This window comes from Aotus nancymaae, unplaced genomic scaffold (genome assembly GCF_030222135.1).
Source record: "Aotus nancymaae isolate 86718 unplaced genomic scaffold, 86718_ANA_hifiasm-v0.15.2.pri h1tg000292l, whole genome shotgun sequence".
Classification (NCBI taxonomy): domain Eukaryota; kingdom Metazoa; phylum Chordata; class Mammalia; order Primates; family Aotidae; genus Aotus; species Aotus nancymaae.
Window position 1 is genome coordinate 237,283 of NW_026988707.1, and position 24,574 is coordinate 261,856.

At 57.4% G+C, this 24,574-nt stretch overlaps 1 protein-coding gene across 1 annotated transcript; it reads left to right on the forward strand.

The window, feature by feature from the left end:
• The first annotated feature begins 10,343 nt into the window (after positions 1-10,343).
• LOC135273156 (putative GTP-binding protein 6) lies at positions 10,344-23,273 on the forward strand. The gene is made up of 10 exons (XM_064372068.1): positions 10,344-10,692; positions 11,873-12,010; positions 13,909-13,979; positions 14,772-14,902; positions 16,317-16,387; positions 17,240-17,398; positions 18,004-18,212; positions 20,082-20,230; positions 20,736-20,888; positions 21,474-23,273. Exons 1-10 carry the CDS (start codon positions 10,344-10,346, stop codon positions 21,595-21,597), a joined length of 1,554 nt encoding a protein of 517 aa, XP_064228138.1. The 3' UTR covers positions 21,598-23,273.
• Positions 23,274-24,574: the final 1,301 nt, after the last annotated feature.

The window sequence follows — 24,574 nt, forward strand, 5'->3', positions numbered from 1 at the left end:
TACATGCAAATATATATGTGTATATATATACATATGATACAAATGCAAATAAACACGTAGATGTAGACAGAGAACTATCATCCGTGTTTAAAATATGCAGAAAATCCCTGGAACAAATTATATAAGTTATTTACTATTAACTACTAGTCTATGGAATGCTGATCCAGTTTTATATTTTTTTTTTCAAAGTTTCTGTATTTCTTTCCTATACTACTCCTCATTCCTTCACCATAAGAAAAAAACATCCTGCCTTTAAAAGGCTCCTTCAGGCTGGGCATGGTGGCTCATGCCTGTAATCGCAGCACTTTGGAAGGCTGAGGCAGGTGGATCACCTGAGGTCAGGAATTTGAGACCAGCCTGGCTAACATGGTGAAACCCCATCTCTATTAAAAATACAAAAATTAGCCAGGTGTGGTGATGGGTGCCTGTAATCACAGCTACTTGGGAAGCTGAGACAGGAGAATCGCTTGAACCCAGGAGGTGGAGGTTACAGCAAGCAAAGATCATGCCACTGCACTCCAGCCTGGGTGACAGAGCTAGACTCCACCAAAATAAAAATAAAAATAAAAATAAAAAATAAAAATAAAAAAAAAAACTTCTTGAAATGGCTACAATAAAAAAAAGACTTCTTGAAATGGCTACAATTTGCTTATATTCCTTTTTCAGAGAATGGATCCAGTTACATGAACTAAAAAAAAGAGTGCTTCTTAAGCAATGCTTAATAACCACCTGTATGCGTATTAAAATTTTTTGTTAAAACACATCATAACATGAAGAGGATGATATCACCTTTTGAAATATTGATGGTGGTGAAAAGACACACACAGCCATTCATACACAGACTACAACCTCTATCCTGATCAGTGGGGTCCCCTGGAAGTCTTCTGGTTAATAACATGTTCCTTCAGCTTTATACCACTTTATCACAAAACACTAGGATAAGTGGTGGGAAGGAATGACCTCTGCCCCGCTCTTAAGCTGCGGTATCAGTGTTTGTGCTTACTGCATAGGAAGGTCATAGATTCACGCAATGAAGCATGTTCAAGAACACTGTAATATTTGCCTGTCCGCTGAGGTTTCCTGATGGAAGAAGGTGGTTTTGCAAGCTAAGCATCCATGAACCAGTAGGGTTGAGATTTTCTGAGTTATTTACCATTGAGTTCTCTAATTTACTTGCTATTCAAGTGAATAGACTTTTTGGTGTCTACATCATGGCCACAAAGAATATAAAGCAAAATAAGTCACAGTAATATAGTGTTGAATTAAAGCCCAAAGCATATCCAAAATATCCATGTGCCCATACTGATATAAATGACTGATTAAATGAACAAAATGGAGAGACCCATCTTTCTTAGAGAAGAATTCCAAATAATTTATCAATATTCCACCATCCAGGAAATGGAGCTTAATTCTGCCTCTTCTTCCACCCCCACCCCACTTTAGGGACTTGTGTCCAAAGACCAGACTTGGAGGGGAGGAGAGTACCACTTTACAGCAGAGAAAACTGACACTCTCTGTGAGGTGATCAAGGCCAACATCAATAGTAAAAGTCTTGTGGACAGTAGTCACCCTTGCTAGGGTGAGATGAAGGAAACCTTCATCTCTGTGGATTTCCTCCCCCAAACACATAGCCTTGTGTAAAACATCAGACAGACCCCAGTTGGTGGACATTCTCTGTAATATTAATACCTCAAAATTACTAAGGTCATGAAAAACAAGGAAAGACTGAGAAACTGTCACAGACTAGCAGAGGCTAAGAAAATAAGGCAAATCCATGCCGTGTGGTATTTCAGATGGTACCTCAGAACAGAAAAAGGACATTAGGTGAACACCAGCGAAATCCAAATAAAGTGTGATGTTGGTTCCTTAATTGTAACAGACGGTCACGTGAGATGCTATATGGTTGTGGAGTTAAACAGGAACTCTCTGTACTGTCTTTGCAACTTTTCTGCAAACCTGAAACTATTCTAAAATTTTTTAAAGGTTATTTTAAAAAATGGAAACAGTAGTGCACAAATGTCCTTTAAAAAGATTAAAACAGATTTGTATTTTGTAAAAGTAGTCAATGTGTAAGAATCAAAGAATCAGAATTATCATCTCAGTGGAACAATTCTTCTGGCTTCCAGCCCTAAAACTTTCCACCAAATGGAATAATCAGCACCTTGTTTTCATCCTGCAGAATCAACGCCTCGGTGTACAAAAGCAACAGCAAGCAAGCTAAAGTTGGGAAATGTTTCTCCTCCACATAATAAATGGAGCATTCGAAGCGCACTTATGTTAAAGCATCGTGGAAAAAATAATGAACTTGAGACACAGACAGTTTCATTCACTGCGGCATTCTCAAGTTCTTAGATGAGGAGTTACAAAGAGCAAAAGACACCACTGACAAGGTCGTCAAGCTGTTTGACAAACAATGACTAATTCTCAGGTAAACAGCAAGCATCTCAATAAAAGCCGCAACCTGAAAACATGCCAGGTTTCACAGGTCTGCACTGCAAAAAACAATTACCCCAAAATATGAAGGCCAGGAGTGGGCTTTTGTCATTGACGCCCGAGACAGTGGGTTCTGCTCTTAACACATAAGCGAGTCCTTATTCTGACCTTTGTTTGCCCTTGAACCAGCCCTCTAATACAGACTAATCATCACAAAATACAGATTCCACCAAGCCATCTCCCTCTTGGAGAGCTGACGGGTGATATGTAAACCCTTCAATTTGACAAGACACTCCAAGACCAACTCCTGCAAATCCAGCTTCCTGTTTTGCCTTCTGCCTCTCTATGAAGCTGAAGATTTCAACGCACAGGCTCACCCGCAAAAGAGGGTCCTTGAGCCTTTTGGCCTGTAGGCCCTTTTGTTTGACTATTAATCTAATGAAGTTAGATGTTTCTTTTCTCTTGATTATATCTCCTAGGACTGACATAGATAAAGAGAGAAGTAGAATCCACCAGTTTTGCAGAAAGATAGAGCCAAGTGCTCACGCCTGCAATCCTAGTATTTTGGGATTCCTTGAGCCCAGGAGTTTGAGACCAACCTGCGCAACACAGTGAGACCCCACCTCTTAAAAAGAAAAAACATATGTAGAAAGTTCCCATCCCAGATAAAGCCCTGTAAGGAGAGGAAGGAATCATCCCTGAAAAGATCTGATCCCTTCTTAACAATGCCTGAGACACAGCAAGGTGCATGAAACAAATGCAATTAATTAGCACTTCAAAAAATGTAAAAATGCTGGGTTCTGACTTACAAACAAAAACGGGGAATGGGAGCGGGGATAGAAACAGCTAAGATGTATTATTCATCTTAACTCATAAAACAAACTGAGTTGCCACCAACAAGTGCAGCTTTTAATGGGGGACATTTCTTTTCCTGCTTTCTCTCCTAGTCCCTTTCATAGAAATGATTTATCTGCTTAACTCTCTGCCGCATAAGAAAGAAAAGTCTGTTTTGAAAATGAAATAATGCACTTTTGCTTTATTTTGCCCATTTGAAGTTTCTTCTAATTTTGTAAGCTTGTCATGAATTGGCATAAGCAGATATGTTAAAAATTGTGGGTATTTCATCTTCATTTCAGGGACAGTGTTTAAATGTATGGGGCTAAATCACTGAAACGCTCTGTGACTCAATTTCCTTGTGTACATGAGGAAATACAAATGATTGCTCAAGTAGATTCAAGTCCTAACAATCCATGATTCTGTTTTCTAATTTCATAATGCATACCCTAACAAACAGTACTTTAAATTCAATTCAGGCAATTTAATAGCCACCGAAGCACATTTTTACCTTTCCAAATTGAAAGTGGATAAGAAGGTAACAACAGCACTCTCCCTGCCATCCTGTCCTGTCTACTCCCAGTGAAGTGAAATAGCTGAAGGATGTGGAAAGCAGACACTTGAACACTTTTTTTTTTTGACGGAGTTTTGCTCTTGTTACGCAGGCTGGAGTGCAATGGCGCGATCTCGGCTCACCGCAACCTCAGCCTCCTGGGTTCAGGCAATTCTCCTGCCTCAGCCTCCTGAGTAGCTGGGATTACAGGCACACGCCACCATGCCCAGCTAATTTTTTTTTTTGTATTAGTAGAGACGGAGTCTCACCATGTTGACCAGGATGGTCTCGATCTTTTGACCTCGTGATCCACCCGCCTCGGCCTCCCAAAGTGCTGGGATTACAGGCTTGAGCCACCACGCCCGGCCTATTTTCTTTTATTTATAATTTGAATTTCTATTTTAGATTCAAGGGGTACATGTGCAGGTTCGTTACATGTAGTATTTGTCTTCTGTGCCTGACTTATTCCACCTAACATAATGTCCTTCTGCCGGTGCCCCCCATGCCCTCGCCATGGCTCAGACGGCGCGGGGACCAGATGCTGAAGGATAGGAACCACTACACACACACACACGGACACACAAAGGCACACACACAAAGCTACACACACGGACCCACACACCCCGTGCCCCCCCACTCCCACTCCCTCACACACACACACTCACACCCCCGATGCCCCCCACACTCCCCCACACGCACACACACAACCCCCACACCCACACACACCCCACCCACACACGGACCACCTACACACCACACACACACAAAGGCACACCACACACACAGGCACACACACAAAGCTACACACATGGAACCACACATCCTGTGCCCCCCACACTCCCACTCCCTCACACACCCCACGCTGTCCCACACTCCCCCACACACCGACCCCACACGCACACACAGACCACACACACACACGGACCACACACGCACAGACACACAAAGCTACACACACGGACCCACACACCCAGTGCCCCCCACACTCCCACTCCCTCACACACACACCCACACACACCCCGTGCCCCCACACTCCCACCCCCACACATACCCCACACGCACACACCTCCCAACCACACACACAACCCCCACCCACACACACACCCCCACACACGGACCACCCACACACACCTCCCACCCACACACACAAAGCCACACACACACACATGAAGCCACACACACACACCGAAGCCCCCCCACACTCCCACCCCCACACAGACCCCACACGCACACACACCTAACCACACACACACAATCCCCACCTACACACACCCCCACACACGGACCACCCACACACACAAAGCGACACACACACACATGAAGCCCCCCCACACACACCCGAGCCCCCCACTTCCACCCCCACACAGACCCCACACGCACACACACACAAAGGCGCACACACACCCCGTGCCCCCCCACACTCCCCCACACAGACCCCACACGCACACACACACACACACGGACCACACACACACCCCCCACCCACAAAGCCACACGGACCCACACACAGACACACCCGAGCCCCCCGCACTCCCCACCCACACAGACCCGACACGCGTGCGCACACACCCACACCCACGGACCACACACAAAGCCATATACACGGACCCACACACACACACCCGAGTCCCCCCACACTCCCCACACACACACACCCGAGCCCCCCACACACACAGACCCCACGCGCGCACACACACAAAGGCACACACACGGACCCACACACACAAAGATACACAGACCCACACACCCCGTGACCCCCACACTCCCACTCCCTCACACATACCCACACACACACGGACCACACACATATCACCCACCCACACACACACACGGACCACCCACACACACACCCCCCCACCCACCCACCCACACAAAGCCATACACACGGACCCACACACACACCTGAGCCCCCCCACACTCCCCCCACTCCCCACCACACACACACAGACCCCACGCGCACACACACACATACAAAGGCACACACATGGACCCACACAAAGATACACAGACCCACACACCCCGTGACCCCCCCACTCCCACTCCCTCACACATACCCACACACACACGGACCACACACACACCACCCACACACACACACACCCACACACACACACACGGACCACCCCCACAGACCCCACATGCACACACACACCCCACCCCCACACATCCCACACGCGCACACACACACGGACCACACACACATACACCCACCCCCTACCCATGCACACGGACCACGTACACACCACACACACACAAAGGATAGGAACCAGTACACACAAAGGCACACACAGGGACCCACACACCTGCGCCCCCCCACTCCCCCACACACGGACCACACACACACACCCCACACACACACATGGACCACACACACCCACCCCCACAGACCCCACACGCACAGACACCCCCCCCACACACGGACCACACACACACCACCCACCCACACACTCTCACACACACCCCCACAGACCCCCCCACACACAGACACCCACACACACACGGACCACACACACACACCCCCCCCGCACACACACGGACCCACACACCGCCCCCCACTCCCCCACACACGGACCACACACACACACACCCCCACACACACACACCCCACCCACAGACACAGACCACACCCACACACCCCCCACCCACACAAAGCTACACACACGTACCCACACACCTCGTGCCCCCCCCACACTCCCACTCCCTCACACACACACACCCCCCACACACCCCATGCCCCACCACTCCCACCCCCCCCACACACACCCACACACTCCACACACCTCCACACACACACGCGGGCCACACACACATCCCCGACCCCACACACACACCCACACAGCCCGCCACACCAATTCTGAGTTCAGCAGTGTTAAAAATAATCTGAATTCGGCCGGGCATGGCGGCTCACGCCTGTAATCCCAGCCCTTTGATTGGGAGACCGAGGCGGCCGGATCACTTGAGGTCAGGAGTTCGAGACCAGCCTGACCAATGTGGTGAAACCCCATCTCTACCAAAAATACAAAAATTAGCTGGGCGTGGTGGTGGGCGCCTGTAATCCCAACTACTCGGGAGGCTGAGGCAGGAGAATCGCTTGAACCCAGGAGGCTGATGTTGCAGTGAGCCACGTGGCACCACTGCACTCCAGTCTGTACAAGAACTAGGTTTAAAAAAAAAAAAAAAAAAAAAAAAAAACCCATGCAACAATCTTGCACATTCTTCACATGTACCCCAGAACCTAAAATGCAATTAAAAAAAAAAAAGGTGGACGAGTTTGGAGGAAGTAGAGATTCAGAGGCCAAGTGAGATCAAGCAAAAACCCAGGTGCAGGTGGTTTTGAACGAATGACGCGCTTGTTTCACAGAAGGAAAACGGGAGGGTAGTTTTCTCCGAGGCGCAGGCTACAGTCACCTGTCCCTTCTAGGGACTTCAGGCTGAAACTGCCACCATTGTCGCCGCCAATCCAGGCCCTGGAGGGCTGTCCGGTGGGTCGTTAGCAGCTGGGATACGGGGTCCTACAATGAGGGGTTTTAGCAGCCACTCCTCAAATACCAGAATGCCCCGAGTTTCCTGCAGACGCTTCCAGAACATGCCAACCACAACTGACTTCCTGAAAAACGAAAGACCCCCGCCGGGCGCGGTGGCTCACGCCTGTCATCGCAGCACCTTGGGAGGCCGAGGCGCGGGGATCACAGGGTCAGGAGTTCGAGACCAGCCTGGACAACAAGAGGAAACGTCGTCTGTACTAAAAATACAAAAACTAGCCGGGCGTGCTGGTGCAAACCTGTAATCCCAGCGACTCCGGAGACTGAGGCAGGAGCAGGGCTTGAACCCGGGAGGCGGAGGCTGCAGTGAGCCGAGATGGCGCCCCTGCACTGCAGCCTGGGTGACAGAGTGACACTGTCTAAAAAAAAAACAAAACGCAAGACCTCCTGCTGAGGGCTGGACTCAGCCTCCCTGGATCCCATCCAAGCCCCCCAGGCAGCAGTGAAACCCTCAGGGCTGGACTCCAGCCTCCAGTGTAGACTCAGGGACCTCTGGGCTGGACTCGAGGCCTGAGGCAGCCGCGGTGACTCTTGGGCGCCGTCCGGGACGCCAAGAGCTGGACTCAAGCCCCCAAGGCAGACTGGTGGACCCCCAGGGCGAGACTCGAACCCCCAAAGCAGACGTGGGGACTCCTGGGAGGTGTCCGGGACCACCAGAGCTGGACTCCAGCCCCCAAGGCAGACTGGGGGACCCCCGACCGGGGTCCTGGACCCCCAGGGCGAGACTTGAACCCCCAAAGCAGACGTTGGGACTCCTGGGAGGAGTCCAGGACCCCCAGAGCGGGACTCAAGCCCCCAAGGCAGACTGGGGGACCCCTGACCGGCGTCCTGGACTCCCAGGGCGAGACTCGAACCCCCAAAGCAGACGTGGGGAGACGTGGGGAGACGTGGGGACTCCTGGGAGGCGTCCGGGACCCCCAGGGCGAGACTCAAGCCCCCAAGGCAAACGTGGGGACCCCTGGGCGCCATCCGGGACTCCCAGGACGACAAACCCCCAAGGGAGACGTGAGGACCCCTGGGTAGCGTCGGGAACCCCAAGGTGGTACTCGAGCCCCCAAGGCAGACGCGGGGGAACCCCGGGCGGCATCCGGGACCCCCAGAGCCGGACTCTGGCCCCCAAGGCAGACTTGGGGACCCCTGGACGACGTCCGGGACCCCCAGAGCTGGACTCAAGCCCCCAAGGCAGACTGGGGGACCCCTAACCGGGGTCCTGGACCCCCAGGGCGAAACTCGAATCCCCAAAGCAGACGTGGAGACTCCTGGTAGGCGTCCTGGACCCCCAGGGTGAGACTCGAACCCCCAAAGCAGACGTGGGGACTCCTAGGAGGCGTCCGGAACCCCCAGGGCGAAACTCGAACCCCCAAGGCAGACGCGGGGACCCCCCGGCCGGCGTCCGGAACCCCCACAGCGTGACTTAACCCCCAAAGCAGATGCGGGGACTCCTCGGAGGCGTCCGGGACCCCCAGGGCGAGACTCGAGCCCCCAAGGCAAACGTGGGGACCCCTGGGTAGCGTCTGGGACCCACAAGGCGGTACTCGAGTCCCCAAAGCAGATGCAGGGGAACCCCGGGCGGCATCCGGGACCCCCAGAGCCGGACTCTGGCCCCCAAGGCAGACTTGGGGACCCCTGACCGGGGTCCTGGACCCCCAGGGCGAAACTCGAATCCCCAAAGCAGACGTGGAGACTCCTGGTAGGCGTCCTGGACCCCCAGGGTGAGACTCGAACCCCCAAAGCAGACGTGGGGACTCCTAGGAGGCGTCCGGGACCCCCAGAGCGAAACTCGAACCCCCAAGGCAGACGCGGGGACCCCCGGCCGGCGTCCGGAACCCCCACAGCGTGACTTAATCCCCAAAGCAGATGCGGGGACTCCTCGGAGGCGTCCGGGACCCCCAGGGCGAGACTCGAGCCCCCAAGGCAAACGTGGGGACTCCTGGGCATCGTCTGGGACCCACAAGGCGGTACTCGAGACCCCAAAGCAGATGCGGGGGAACCCCGGGCGGCACCGGGGACCCCCAGCGCTGGACTCAGAACCCCAAGACAGACGTGAGGACCCCCGGGCCGCACCGGGGACCCCCAACGCACGACTCGAGCCCCCAAGACAGACGCGGGGACCCCTGAGCGGCGTCCAGACCCCCAGGGCTGGACTCGAGCCCCCAAGACAGACGCGGGGACCCCTGAGCGGCGTTGGGGAACCCTGCAGTGGCACTTGGACCCACACCCCGCGCGGGACGTGAGCGAGGACTCGGTAGGTGACAGCAGCGCCGTCGAGACTCGGGGTCCGGTACCCACGGAGGTGAAAACCGCAGCCGGCGCTGGGTCTGCCGGGAGCGGCTCACGCGGAACAAAAAGCGGCTCGGCCCCGCCTCCCCGCGTGCGGCACACGCCAATCACCGGCACGTGACGCGGGACGACCAATGAGGAGCACGCCCCATGCCGGGGTGTGGCCTGGGGAGCCCGCCCCGGCCGCACGCCAATCACCAGCACGTGATGCGGGACAGCCCATGCGTAGCAAGCCCCGTGCCGGGGCGTGGCCCTGGGGAGCCGCCCCACCTCACGCCAATCAAAAAGCTGCTCGGCCTCGCCTCCCCCGCCCGCGGCACCCGCCAATCAACAGCATGTGATGCGGGACGACCAATGAGGAGCACGCCCCGTGCCGGGGAGCGGCACTGGGGAGCCGCCCCGGCCGCACGCCAATCACCAGCACGTGATGCGGGACGGCCGATGAGTAGCAAGCCCCGTGCCGGGGCGTGGCGCTGGGGAGCCGCCCCACCTCACGCCAATCAAAAAGCTGCTCGGCCCCACCTCCCCCGCCCGCGGCACCCGCCAATCAACAGCACGTGATGTGGGACGACCAATGAGGAGCACGCCCCGTGCTGGGGCGTGGCACTGGGGAGCCGCGCCGGCCGCACGCCAATCACCAGCACGTGACGAGGAGCGGCCCGCGGGCAGCACCGCCCCATCGCACAGCCGCTCGACACGCCATGTGGGCCCTGCGGGCCGCCGTACGCCCGCGGCTCCGGCTCTCCCCCGTGTGCCGCAGCCGACCTGTACCGAGGGCACCAGCGCCATCATGCCCCGCGCGCGGTCTCGCCGCTGTCGGCCGCGGGGGCCCCGGGAATCTGGAGGGGCCATGGGGCCGAGGGCGAGGCCTGCGGGCGGACGGGGCCCGAAGCTGCCCGGGAGACGACGAGGAGGAGTCGGAAGACGCGGACGAGGACGCAGAGGAGGAGCTGCTGCAGAGGGAGCCTCTGCTGCCGGCGGGGACCCAGCGCGTGTGTCTGGTCCACCCCGATGTCAAGTGGGGCCCGGGGAAGCCGCACATGACGCGAGGTGACCGCGGCGGGGGTTGCAGGGGAGAAACAGGAGCTGGCGATCTGCGGGCGGGCCCCTGCGGGAGGGTCTCCTTGGTGGAGGCGCAGGGGCGGGCGCTGGGGGGACAATCTCATAGGTGGAGATTGAGGGGCGGGGCCCTGGGGACAAGCTCATTGGTGGAGGCGCAGGGCCGGGGCGCTGAGGGGACGATCTCATAGGTGGAGATTGAGGGGCGCGGCTCTGACGGAAGACCCTCATAGGTGGAGACGCAGGGGCGGGGGCTCTGGGGCGACGATCTCAAGTGGCGACGTAGGGGGCGGGGCTTCAGGGGCGAGACTCTGAGGAGAGGACCTGATGGGTGGAGATGCAAGGGCGTGACTCTGAAGGGGCGGGGCTCTGAGGGGAGGATTTCATAGGTGGAGGTGCATGGGCGGGGCTTCGGGGGAGGAGCTCATGGTGAAAGGGCGGGGCTTCGGGGGCGGAGGCGAGGATCTCATAGGTAGAAGTGCGTGGGCGGGGCTTCGGGGGGAGGAGCTTATGGGGAGAAGCCCCTGGGGTGGGGTGGGGTGGGGTGGGGTGGGGTGGGGTGGGGTGGGGTGGGGTGGGCGGGGTCTTGGTCATGAGTTCCCGTTTCTCTTGCCCCGGGTTTGAGGTAGGCACAGTGTTTTGGGGCTCAGGGAAGGGAGGGCGTCCAGCAGAGCATCAGTGTCGAGTCCCCCGCCCCAGTCCCCCAGTCCCTGCAGGTGCCAGAGTCTCCCCAGTCCCCCGGTCACTGCAGGTGCCAGAGCCTCAAGACGGTGGACATCTCCCCTGGAAGCCCCTGTAGCCGATGAGCCCTTCTCTTTCATGGGTGTTTTCCAAAATGGGCAACTCTTGGGACAGCGGAAGCCGCAAACTGCTCAGAACAGTGCCCAGAGCTCCTGCCTCTGCCCACAACCCTGCCCGTGGTTCCCGAGCCATCCCTGAGCACCCCTAGCTCCCCAGTTCCCTGCTGCGTCCTCCTGGAGCCCAAATCTTATGTAAGGCCAGGTGGGGAGCCCTCGTGTCCCATGGTGGCTGCAGCGTCCGTCCGCAGCCAGATGCCTAGAGAGGCCCTATGGTGAAGGCCACGAGGAGGCCACGCCGAGCAGGTGTGCACGGGGCCCCGGGCCTACCCCAAAAGGAAGCGCCCCTGACGGTGGCCTTTGTGTCCCCGCAGCTGAGTGGCAGGTAGCAGAGGCCACGGCACTGGTGCACACGCTGGACGGCTGGTCCGTGGTGCAGACGATGGTCGTGTCCACCAAAACGCCGGACAAGAAGCTCGTCTTTGGCAAAGGGAACTTTGAGCACCTGACAGGTGAGTCCGTCCACACCTGCCCCCTCCCCAGACCTCCTTTCCCGTCCGCTGCTCCCGAGAACATTCAACCCGGACGCGTGGAAGGACGGGGGTCTCGCTGGGCCAGACGGGAGGCGGCCCCATGAGTGGGTGGTCCAGGTGAGCTAGGAGCCCACGTCAGGAGGAGCCGGAGGCATGGGAGGCTGGACCTGTGTCCCCGCCACACAGACTCTCTCAGCGTGGGGTCCCGCGTGGGGCCCTGGCGCTTCCACTAGGATGTGTTCACCGCGTATGTGTCTGTGTGTCCCCACTGGGATGCCTTCCCCGTGTGTGTGGGTGTGTGTCCCTGTCACGATGCGTTCACTGTGTGTGGGGGGGGTCCCCACTGCGATGTGTTCCGTGTGTGTGTGTGTGTGTGTGTCCCCACTAGGATGTGTTCACCGCGTGTGTGTCCCCACTGGGATGTGTCCACCGTGTGTGTGTATCTGTGTGTCCCCACTGGGATGTGTTCACCATGTGTGTGGGTGTGTGTCCCTGTCACGATGTGTTCACTGTGTGTGTGTGGGGGGGGTGGGTCCCCACTGCGATGTGTTCCGTGTGTGTGTGTGTGTCCCCACTAGGATGTGTTCACCGCGTGTGTGTCCCCACTGGGATGTGTCCACCGTGTGTGTGTATCTGTGTGTCCCCACTGGGATGTGTTCACCATGTGTGTGGGTGTGTGTCCCTGTCACGATGTGTTCACTGTGTGTGTGTGTGGGGGGTGGGTCCCCACTGCGATGTGTTCCGTGTGTGTGTGTGTCGCCACTAGGATGTGTTCACCACGTGTGTGTGTCCCCACTGGGATGTGTCCACCGTGTGTGTGTCCCTGTCACGATGTGTTCACTGTGTGTGTGTGTGTCCCCACTGGGATGTGTTCGTATGTGTGTTTGTGTGTAGATGTGTCTGTCCCTGTTGAGATGTGTTTACCGTGTGTGCATGTGTGTGAGATGTGCGTGTCCCTGTTGGGATGTGTTCCCCGTGTGTGTGTATGTGTGAGATGTGTCTGTCCCTGTTGGGATGTGTTTACCTTGTGTGTGTGTGTCTCTGCCGGGATGTGTCCACCGTGTGTCTGTCTGCCCCTGTCACGATGTGTTCACTGTGTGTGTGTGTGTCTCTGCTGGGATGCGTTTACCATGTGTGCCTGTGTGTGTGTCCCCACTGGGATGTGTTCCGTGTGTGAGTGTGTGTGTGTCCCCACTGGGATGTGTTCCGTGTGTGTGTGTGTGTGTAGATGCGTCTGTCCGTCTCAGAATGTGTTCACCGTGTGTGTGTGTGTGTGTGTGTGTGTCTCTCTGCTGGGATGCGTTTACCGTGTGTGTGTGTGTGTCCCCACTGGGATGTGTTCCGTGTGTATGTGTGTGTGTTCCCACTGGGATGTGTTCACCATGTGTGTGTGAGATGTGTGTGTCCCTGTTGGAATGTGTTTACCGTGGGTGTGTGTGTCCCCACTGGGATGTGTTTACTGTGGGTGTGTGTGTCCCCACTGGGATGTGTTCCGTGTGTGTGTGTGTGTAGATGCGTCTGTCCGTGTCGGAATGTGTTCACCGTGTGTGTGTGTGTGTGTGTCCCCGCCGGGATGCGTTCACCATGTGTGCATGTGTGTGTGTGAGATGTGTGTGTCCATGTTGGAATGTTTACCTTGTGTGTGTGTCTCCGCCGGGATGTGTTCACCGTGTACACATCTGTGTACGTGAAACACACACCCCTAGAGACAGACCCCCTCCGACGCCGCTTTCCTGGATCCTGGGTCTGGGGCTCAGGAAGTCGGGGACGTCTGTGAACTGCGCCCTCCACGGCGCACCCCGCAAAGGGCCTCGTGGCTCGTACCGCAGTCCACAGGCCCGGCCGGCCGGCCGCTGACACGACCCCCCTTTCTTTAGAGAGGATCCGAGGATCTCCAGACATCACGTGCGTCTTCCTGAATGTGGACAGGATGGCTGCCCCGACCAAGGTATCCCAGAACGTGGCTTTGCCGTTTGCTCACGCTCCACGCGGTGAAGGAGTGGACGCCACGGCGTCCCGCCAGGCAGGGGCCAGATAGGGTGATAGTGGCTTTAAGGCGTGATGGAACGTCTTCCTCCCCGTGAGGCTGGCCACCAGGGCCTGGCCTTCCCCTCTGGCTTCTCATTTTCTCTTTTTTTTTTTTTGACAGAGTCTCACTCTGTCACTCAAGTTGGAGGGCAGTGTCACCACAATCTCGGCTCACTTCAACCTCCGCATCCCGGGTTCAAGCGATTCTCCTGCCTCAGCTTTCCAAGTAGCTAGGATTACAGGCGCCCGCCACCATGCCCGGCTTCTTTCTGTATTTTTAGTAGAAATGGGGTTTCACTATGTTGGCCAGGCTGGACTTAAATTCCTGATATAGTGATCCACCCACCGTGGCCTCCCAAAATGCTGGGATGACAGGCGTGAGCCACTGCGTCCGGCCCCGTTTTTGTTTTTTGAGACACAGTCCTGCTCTGTCACCCACGCTAGAGTGCAGTGGCGCGATCTCAGCTCACTGCAACCCCTGCCTCCCGGGTTCAAGCGATTCACCTGCCTCAACCTCCCGAGTAGCTGGGATGACAGGCGCCCACCACCACACGTGGCTAATTTTTGTATTTTTAGTAGAGACAGGATTTCAGTATTTTGGCCACGCTGGTCTCGAACTCCTGACCTCAGGTGGTCTGCCGGCCTCAGCCTCCCAAAGTGCTGGGATTGCAGACATGAGCCACCGCGCCCGGCTCACTCTCTCCTTCTCTAGAAAGAACTGGAAGCCGCCTGGGGCGTGGAGGTGTTTGACCGCTTCACCATCGTGCTGCACATTTTCCGCTGCAACGCCCGCACGAAGGAGGCCCGGCTGCAGGTGGCCCTGGCAGAGATCCCGCTCCTCAGGTACGTCGGGACGCCCAGGCCAACCGTCACACCCGCCCCGCAGCCCCTCCGTTCTGTACTGACGTGTGTGGTGGTTCTGGGGTTATATTAGAGTAAGAAAAGCACCGTGGGGGCGCTGTGTCCCCACCCCACCCCGCTCCCCACTAGGTAGGTCCCCTCGGCCTGGGATACTCCTCACTCAACGTGTGAGCTACACGCCCAGTGGGGCCCCAACACCAGCTCCTCCCTTCTGCCCAGAGGGCCTCCTAATTCACAGGTTCTGGGCTTTAGGATGTGGACAGATCCTTCTGGGGGCTGTAGGGAAGGCTCCTTCCTGCCTCTCCCAGCTCCTGGGGGCGCCAGGTGTCCCTGGCTTATGGCCACATCACTCCAGTGTCCACCTCCATCTCCACGTAGGCTCCTCCTCTGTGTCTGAGTCTCCTCTTCTGTGTCCTAGAAGGACGCTTGTCATTGGATTTAAGACTTTCCTAATCCAGGGTGACTTCCTCTGAAGATCCTTAACTAATTACATTTGCAGAGACCTTATTTCTAAAACATCCCATTCACAGGTCCTGGTGAACAAGACATAAACATCTATTTGGGGCATCACTATTTAATCCAGTAAAATGGAATCACCGAGTTCCCTCCAGAAGCTCTCGGGGAGGACCCTTCCTGCCTCTCCCAGCTCCTGGGGGCACCAGGTGTCCCTGGCTTGTGGCCACATCACTCCATCTCCACGTGGCCTTCTCCTCTGTGTCTGTCTACAATTTTTTTTTTTTTTTTGAGACAGAGTCTTGCCCTGTCACCCAGGCTGGAGTGCAGTGGCTGGATCTCAGCTCAGCGCTACCTCCACCTCCCAGGTTCAAGCGATTCTCCTGCCTCAGCCTCCCAAGTAGCTGGAACTACAGGTGCCCACCACCAAGCCCGGCTATTTTTTTTTATATTTTAGTAGAGATGAGGTTTCACCGTGGCCAGGATGGTTCGATCTACTTGGCCAGGATGGTTTGATCTCCTGACCTCGTGATCCGCCTGCCTTGTCCTGCCAAGGTGCTGGGATTACAGGCGTGAGCCACTGCACCCGGCCCTCCCCTTCTGTCTCCTAGAAGGACACCTGTCATTGGATTTAAGACTTACCCTAATCCAGGGTGACCTCATCTGAAGATACATTTGCAGAGACCTTATATCTAAATAACGTCCCATTCACAGGTTGTGTGGAACAAGACATAAACATCTATTTTGGGCATCACCATTTAACCCAGTAAAATGGAATCACCCAGTTCCCTCCAGAAGCTCTCGGGGAGGACCCTTCCTGCCTCTCCCATCTCCTGGGGGCTCCAGGTGTCCTGGGCTTATGACCTCCTTCACCTTCACCTCCACCTCTGCTGGGAGGGAGAGAGCTTCCCTGGAGAGTGAACCCCTCCTGTTCCCACTCCAGGTCGAACCTGAAAAGGGATGTCGCCCACCTTCACCGAGGAGGATCCGGCTCCCGCTACATCATGGGGTCAGGTAACTCTGGCCAGGTGCAGCGCCCCGGGGCGTCCTGAGAACGTGGTTGTCGGCAGCTGCCCTGAAGGATTCCGACAGGGTGGGGGCCAGCTGGGGGCTCCGTCTCCTGGTCACGTCTGAGGAGACACGAGACGGTGGTGGTTCTGTGAGGTTTTGCCAACATAAGTAGCCACAAAGTGGGGACTGAAACAACAGAAATCTGTGCACGCCCATCCTGGACACCAAAAGCCGCCAGAGGCTCCTTCCTGCCTCTCCCAGCTCCTGGGGTGCCAGGTGTCCCTGGCCTGCGGCCACATCACTCCAGCCTGTGCCTTTTAAGAAGGACATGGATCTTTGCATTCAGGCGCAACCCTAACCTAGGATGATGCCTTGAGTTCGTACAAAGATGGTGTTTCCAAATCAGGTCCCATTCCCAGGTTCTGGGACTTAGGGTGCTAAAGGGGCCCCACTGAGCCCCCTCAAGATGACGTCCCGGCTGTGCCCTGCTTAGAAGCCTCCCGAGTAGCTGGGATTACAGGCGCATGCCACCACGCCTGGCTAATTTTTGTATTTTTAGTAGAGACGGGGTTTCACCATGTTGGCCAGGCTGGTCTCGAACTCCTGACCTCATGATCCGCCCGCCTCGGCCTCCCAAAGTGCCAGATGACAGGTGTGAGCCACCGCACCCGGCCGAGCACAGCCCTTTCTCAGGGAAAGGGACAGTGTTGGGGCCGCTGCTGGGAACGCGGCCGGGCCCCTAAACGCTGCAGCAGGATGAGCAGCCCCCGTGCCCCCGCGGACCCTCAGTGGCACCGCCCGCTCCCGTGCCTTTCCCGGCCTGGCTCACCGCCCCGCCGTCTTGGGCGTTTTTAGGAGAATCGTTCATGCAGTTGCAGCAGCGTCTCCTGAAAGAGAAGGAGGCCAAGATCAGGAAGGCCCTGGACGGGCTTCGGAAGAAGAGGCACCTGCTGCGGCGTCAGCGCACACGGCGCCAGTTCCCTGTGGTCTCCGTGGTGGGGTACACCGACTGTGGTGAGGACGTGCCCAGGGGAGGGGGTCCCATGGTCTCTGTGGTGGGGTACACCGACTGTGGTGAGGACGTGCCCAGGGGAGGGGGTCCCGTGGTCTCCGTGGTGCATACACCAGCTGTGGTGAGGACATGCCCAGGGGAGGGGGTCCCGTGGTCTCCGTGGTGCGTACACCAGCTGTGGTGAGGACGTGCCCAGGGGAGGGGGTCCCATGGTCTCCATGGTGGGTACAGCGGCTGTGGAGACAGTGCCATGTACCCCATCCTCCCATCCACAGCACCACCACCCCATCCACACACCCACCCATCCACAGCACCGCCTCCCTCCATCTACACCATCTTCCCATCCACACCACCTCATGCTCCCCCGTCTACACCACCAGCTCCCATGTCTACACGGCGGCCCTGCTGCATCCGGCCTGAGAGCAGCCGCAGTGGCTTAGTCCCGCATGTAGTGTGTGGCCCGGGGGCGCCTGGGGAGCTCGGGGACCTGTCACCTGGGGTGCAGCTGTCCGAGAGGGTGCTGTGGTCTCCACTCTGAGGGCCCGGGTGTGGCTCCGGGGGTTGGAAACCACGGCTCCCTGCACCGCTGACCTCCACGCCCTCCCAGGGAAGACCACGCTGATCAAGGCGCTGACGGGAGACGCCGCCCTGCAGCCGCGGGACCAGCTGTTCGCCACGCTGGACGTCACGGCCCACGCGGGCACGCTGCCCTCACGCCTGACCGTCCTGTACGTGGACACCATCGGGTTCTTGTCCCAGCTGCCACACGGCCTCATCGAGTCCTTCTCCGCCACCCTGGAAGACGTGGCCCAGTCGGTGAGTCGGGGCTGTGGGGGGCTGGGCTCTCGGACACCCACTGAGACAGGGCCCGGGGTCTCGGACACCCACTGAGACGGGCCGGGGTCTCGGACACCCACTCGGACCAGGGGCTGGCATCTTGGACAGCCACTCGGCAGGGGCCGGGGTCTCGGACACCCACTGAGACCAGGGGCCGGGGTCTCTGACACCCACTCGGACCAGGGCCCGGCATCTTGGACAGCCACTCGGCAGGGGCCGGGCTCTCAGATACCCATTGAGACAGGGGCCGGGCTCTCGGACACCCACTGAGACAGGGGCCGGTCTCTCGGACACCCACTGAGACAGGGGCCGGTCTCTCGGACACCCACTGAGACAGGGGCCGGGCTCTCGGACACCCACTGAGACAGGGGCCGGGCTCTCGGACACCCACTGAGACAGGGGTCAGGGTCTCGGACACTCACTTGGACCAGGGGCCGGGGTCTCGGACACCCACTGAGACCAGGGGCCGGGGTCTCGGACACCCACTGAGACCAGGGGCCGGGGTCTCGGACACCCACTGAGACAGGGGCCGGGGTCTCGGACACCCACTCGGACCAGGGGCCGGGCTTTCGGACACCCACTGAGACAGGGTCCGAGGTCTCGGACCCCACTCAGACCAGGGGCCGGGGTCTCAGACACCCACTGAGACAGCCGGGGTCTCTGTCCCCACTCAGACCAGGGGCCGGGGTCTCAGACCCCACTCAGACCAGGGTCCAGGGTCTCGGACCCCACTCAGACCAGGGGCCGGGGTCTCAGACACCCACTGAGACGGGCCGGGGTCTCTGTCCCCACTCAGACCAGGGGCCGGGGTCTCTGACACCTACTGAGACAGGGGCCGGGCTCTCAGACCCCAGTTGGACCAAGGGCTGGCCCTCGGACGCCCACTCAGCCCACTGGCCAGGTTCTCAGACACCCACTGAGACCAAGGACCGTCTCTGAGACACCCCATCAGCTAAGGGCCCCAGCTCTCGGATGTCCACTCTGACCAGGGGCCGTCTCTCAGATGCCCCGTCAGCCAAGGGGCCGGCCCTCGGACACCCACTCCGACCAGGGGCCGGGCTCTGGGACACCCGCACCACTGGGGCCAGAATAACAACTGCCTCCTCAGCCTCAGACTTAGTGTCCCGCAAACGTCCCTTGTCCCCGGGGCAGAGGCTGAGCAGTGACCCCAGCCTCACCTACACTCAGCCACCATGATGAGCCCGTGTACAAACAGCCAGGGCCAGGAGCAGTGGCTCATGCCTCTCATCCCAGCACTTTGGGAGGCCGAGGCGGGTGGATCACCTGAGGTCAGGGGTTCGAGACCAGCCTGGCCAACACAGTGAAACCCCGTCTCTGCTAAAAATACAAAAAATTAGCTGGGCATGGTGGTGCGTGCCTGTAACCCCAGCTACTCGGGAGACTGAGGTAGGAGAATTGCCTGAACCCAGGAGGCGGAGGTTGCGGTGAGCCGAGATCGCGCCACTGCACTCCAGCCTGGGCGACAAGAGCGAAACTCTGTCTCGAAAAAAAAAGTAAAAAGATTTCACAGTGGGATGAAGCCGTCCGAAGCGTTGAATGAGGACGCACTGGCTGGGGGTGGTGGTTGAGTGGTCATTCGTGGCACCACGTTTGTGGGTCTGCGGGTGCAGACTTGTCACCTGAGCCGTGGGAGGCCGGGTATGTGGAGCCGGGTGGGGTTCCGTCCAGTGTAAACCCAGGACTCCCGTCCTGGGGTGTCCGAGGGCCTGCACACGGGGGTAGCTGCCACGCCCACCCTGGCCTTGGGAACTCGTGGGAACCCCTCTCCTGGACCTGCCTGCAAGCTCGGGGGGGTTGGGGCTCTGACCGCACGCCCGGCCCTTGTAGGATCTGATCCTGCACGTGAGGGACGTCAGCCACCCCGAGGCGGAGCTCCAGAAAGCCAGCGTCGTGTCCACGCTGCGCGGCCTGCAGCTGCCCGCCCCACTCCTGGACTCCATGCTGGAGGTTCACAACAAGGTGGACCTGGTGCCCGGGTGAGTCTCACGCCTTCCCCTGCAGGCGCCGGAGACCCCGCCCTCGTGTGAACTGCTGACCGCTGGCACACAGGCGGAGGCAGGGAGATTGGTTGAGCCCAGGAGGCAGACGTTGCTGCCCCAGGCCGTGTCTCGTGGGCAGCTGACTCCAGGGACCCTGCTTTCCACAAACGTCTCCTTCCCCTGCGTCTGCTCGAGCCGCATGGGGAGATGCCCCTCTCCTCTGAACCTCAGCGGTGACACTCAGGACACTGGGAGCTTCTCCAGGCTGTGCCCCGCGGGCAGCTGACTCTGGGACCCCTGGTTTTGGCAATCACCTCCTCTCCCTGCACGTGCTGCAGCCACATGGGAAGATGCCCCCTGTCCCTGTGTGACCCGGTCACACCCGGGACACAGGGAGCTTCCCCAGGCTGTGCCCCGCGGGCGGCTGACTCCGGGACCCCTGCTTTCTGCCGGCCTGCCGCCCTGAGGCTGAGCGGGCTCTGTGGCCTCCCCGCCCTCGCAGGTACCACGCCACGGAACCAAACGTCGTGCCCGTGTCTGTGCTGCTGGGGCACGGGCTCCAGGAGCTGAAGGCTGAGCTCGACGCCGCGGTGTTAAAGGCCACGGGGAGGCAGGTCCTCACCCTCCGCGTCCGGCTGGCCGGGGCCCAGGTCAGGTGAGCGGTAGCCTCCCGGGGCGGGAGGGTGGACGGTGTTCTGCCGGTCTGTCTCTGGCTCAGAAAGGGGCTCCTTCGGGGTGCAGAAGGAGCTGTGGGGTCCCCGAGAGCTTTAGGATGCAGAGACGAGCTGAGGTCTAAATACATCACTCCAGCCTCAGCGACAGAAAGCTCTGATCAATGAATGCTTTGAGGTAAGCTTTTTTTTTTGAGACAGAGTCTCACTCTGTCACCCAGGCTGGAGTGCAGTGGTGCGATCTCAGCTCACTGCAACCTCCGCCTCCCTGTTCAAGCGATTCTCCTGCCTCAGCCTCCCGAGTAGCTGGGACTACAGGTACCCACCACCACACCCAGCTAATTTTTTGTATTTTTAGTAGAGACGGGGTTTCACCATGTTGGCCAGGCTGGTCTTGAACTCCTGCCCTCAGGTGATCTGCCCACCTCGGACTCCCAGAGTGCTGTGGTGACAGGCGTGAGCCCCTGTGCCCGGCCTGGGCTAAGCTCTCTTTAGCCTAATTATTTATTGTGAAACTAACTGAATACTTCTGGCTTCTGCTTTTCCGCACGACGCACCTCTGTCCCCAGCTGGCTGCATGAGGAGGCCACGGTCCAGCACGTGGATGTGATCCCCGAGGACGGAGCAGCCGACGTCAGGGTCATCATCAGCGACTCGGCCTACGGCAAATTCCGGAAGCTGTTTCCAGGATGAGCGGACGCCTGAGGAGGCCTGAGGTGCGGTGGCATTGCTGTGTCACGACAGTGGGGTCCCCTTTGTCAGGCTCTGTGTCCCAGGCGCTCGCTGTGACGACCACGCAGGCTGGTGGCATGGTCACGGCTGCTCTGAAGCGGGCCTCCCCAGAGTCCACGCCACACAATTCCACTGGGCCTTCAGCGCGTGCCGTGAACCGCTTTCCCTCAGAATGTTCCGGCAGCAGGACATGAACCTGTGTTTTTGCCTCCGTGAGCAGCATTTCCGGCGTCTCCTGCCTCTGCTGTGAGCCGTGGCCCTCGTGGGTGCACGTGGCACCTCTGCCCGGCTGTCTGTGCTCATCGACGGGCCTCGTGGCCCACGGCCGTGCTGGTGAAATGACTAAAAACCAGGCGCCCTGGCAGCCCAGAGAACCCGTCACAAAAGTAGAAGGGAAATAAAACAGTCCTATTAACGAAGATGCCTCAAACCAGACCGTGACGTGTGTGTCACGCACCATCCGCTGACAGATACAGAGACAGAATTTTACCCGCGTGAGGCCAGGCCGTACAGACCAGCCTGCCCAACGTGGCAAAACCCCGCGTGGCCAGGCTGAACACCCGTGTCCGTCCACAGGGAAAAAAAACACCTCGTATGTTTTTGTTTGCTTTGAGAGAGACTCTCTGTCACCCAGGCCGGAGTGCAGTGGTGCGATCTCAGCTCACTGCAACCTCCGCCTCCCACATCCAAGTGATTCTTCTGCCTCAGCCTCCCGAGTAGCTGGGATTACAGGCGCCTGCCACCAGGCACGGCTAATTTTTGTATTTATAGTAGAGATGGGGTTTCACCATGTTGGCCAGGCTAGTCTTGAACTCCTGACCTGAGGTGATCCTCCCGCCTCGGCCTCCCAAAGTGCTGGGATGACAGGCGTGAGCCACCATGCCCAGCCTCACAACTTAATTTTTTAAAAAACTCTATGACCTGAAAAAGATGCCCAATGAATTAACTTTTTTTTTTTTTTTGGACGGAGTCTTGCTCTGTCACCCAGGCTGGAGTGCGGTGGTGCGATCTTGGCTCACTGCAACCTCTGCCTCCTGTGTTCAAGCAATTGTCTGCCTCAGCCTCCCCAGTAGCTGGGATTACAGGCACCCACCACCATACCTGGCTAATTTTTGTTATTTTTAGTAGAGATGGGGTTTCACCATCTTGGCCAGGCTGGTCTTGAACTCCTGACCTGATGATCCTCCCGCCTCGGCTCCAAAGTGCTGGGATTACAAGCCTGAGCCACCACCACGCCTAGATTTTTTTTTTTAAAGACAGTCTCGTTCTGTCACCCAGACTGGAGTGCAGTGATACAATCTCAACTCACCGTAACCTCCATCTCCCGGGTACAAGTGATTCTCCTGTCTCAGCCTCCCAAGTAGCTGGGATTACAGGTACCCGCCACCACACCCGGCTAATTTTTTTGTATTTTTAGTAAAGACAGGGTTTCATCATGCTGGCCAGGCTGGCCTGGAACTCCCAACCTCATGATCCGCCCGCCTTGGCCTCCCAAAGTGCTGGGATGACAGGGATAAGCCACCGCGCCCGGCCTGAATGAACGTTTTCTAAAGATGCCTCCTGCGTCCTGTTCTGAAAACTAAGTATTCCTTGGCTGTATACGTGGTAATAAAATTCATACACATATTTCACTTTAATCTCGTTCATTTATTTAAATGATCTGTATGAATTCCGTGATTGTGTGATGAGATGCCGACAGAGACCCCAGCATTTCAGGATCGGAATTCGGAGCCGATGGAAGTCAGGGAAATCGTGTGTAACTTCATTCATCTCTGCGCGGCCTAGTCGTGGGGTGAGGTAGCCCTGGGTACGGCTGATGAGTGCGTCTTTCTTTGTGTGTGTTTTTATTTTTTAAAAGGAGTTTTACTCTGTCACCCAGGCTGGAGTCCAACGATGCAATCTCGTCTCACTGCAGCCTCCGCCTCCCGGGTTCAAGCCATTCTCCTGCCTCAGCCTCCCGAGTAGCTGGGATTACAGGCACCAGTCACCACGCCCGGCTCATTTTTTTGTATGTTTAGTAGAGACGGGGTTTCTCCATGTTACTCAGGCTGATCTCGAACTTCCAACCTCAGGTGATCCGCCCGCCTCAGCCTCCCAAAGTGCTGGGATGACACGTGTGAGCCACCGTGCCTGGCCACGAGTGTATCTTTCTAGATTTTGGACACCATTTCTCCGTGACGACCACGTAGTGAAAATAGAAGCAGGATTTCTTTTGGAAAATGAATCATGAGGTCCCAAAGAGAACCTATTCCAACATGAACGAAATCACCATTGCGAAGACCATCCTGAGAAACTCTGATGTCTGTGGTTATACCGTGAAAGAAACGCCACACGTCCTCGGGCAGCGAGAATAAAAATGGTGGCGGGCACCCGTTGACTGCCTGAGACCTTGAGGCACCAGCTCCGACAGGCGACAGGTGGAAAATGAGATATAGGCAGGCCGGGTGCGGAAGCTCACGCCCGTCATCCCAGCACTTTGGGAGGCTGAGGCAGGTGGATCACCTGAGGTCAGGAGTTCGAGACCAGCCTGGCCAATATAGTGAAATCTCATCTCTACTAAAAATACAAAAAAATTAGCTGGGCGTGGTGATGTGCACCTGTAATTACAGCTACTCTGGAGTAGCTGGGGCAGGAGAATCACTTGAACCCAGAAGGAGGAGGTTGTGAGTGGAGATCACGCCACTGCACTCCAGCATGGACAGCAGAGCGAGACTCCATCTGAAAAATAAATAAATAAATTTTAAAAAGAAACCCCATCTCTACTAAAAACACAAAAAGTATTCCAGACGTGGTGGCGGACACCTGTAATCCCGGCTGCTCGGGAGGCTGAGGCACAAGAATCACTTGAACCCAGGAGGCGGGGGTTGCAGTGAGCCGAGATCGCGCCTCTGTGCTCCAGCCGGGGCGACAACACGAGACTCCATCTCAAATATAGTAA

What these genes read in the sequence shown, in the direction of transcription:
- LOC135273156 (XM_064372068.1), top strand. Translation starts at nt 10,344, where the DNA reads ATGTGGGCCCTGCGGGCCGCCGTACGCCCGCGGCTCCGGCTCTCCCCC. An exon ending in GCAGAGATCCCGCTCCTCAG is followed by an intron (nt 14,903 to 16,316) that starts GTACGTCGGGAC and finishes TTCCCACTCCAG; the next exon opens with GTCGAACCTGAAAAGGGATG. An exon ending in CCGCTACATCATGGGGTCAG is followed by an intron (nt 16,388 to 17,239) that starts GTAACTCTGGCC and finishes GGGCGTTTTTAG; the next exon opens with GAGAATCGTTCATGCAGTTG.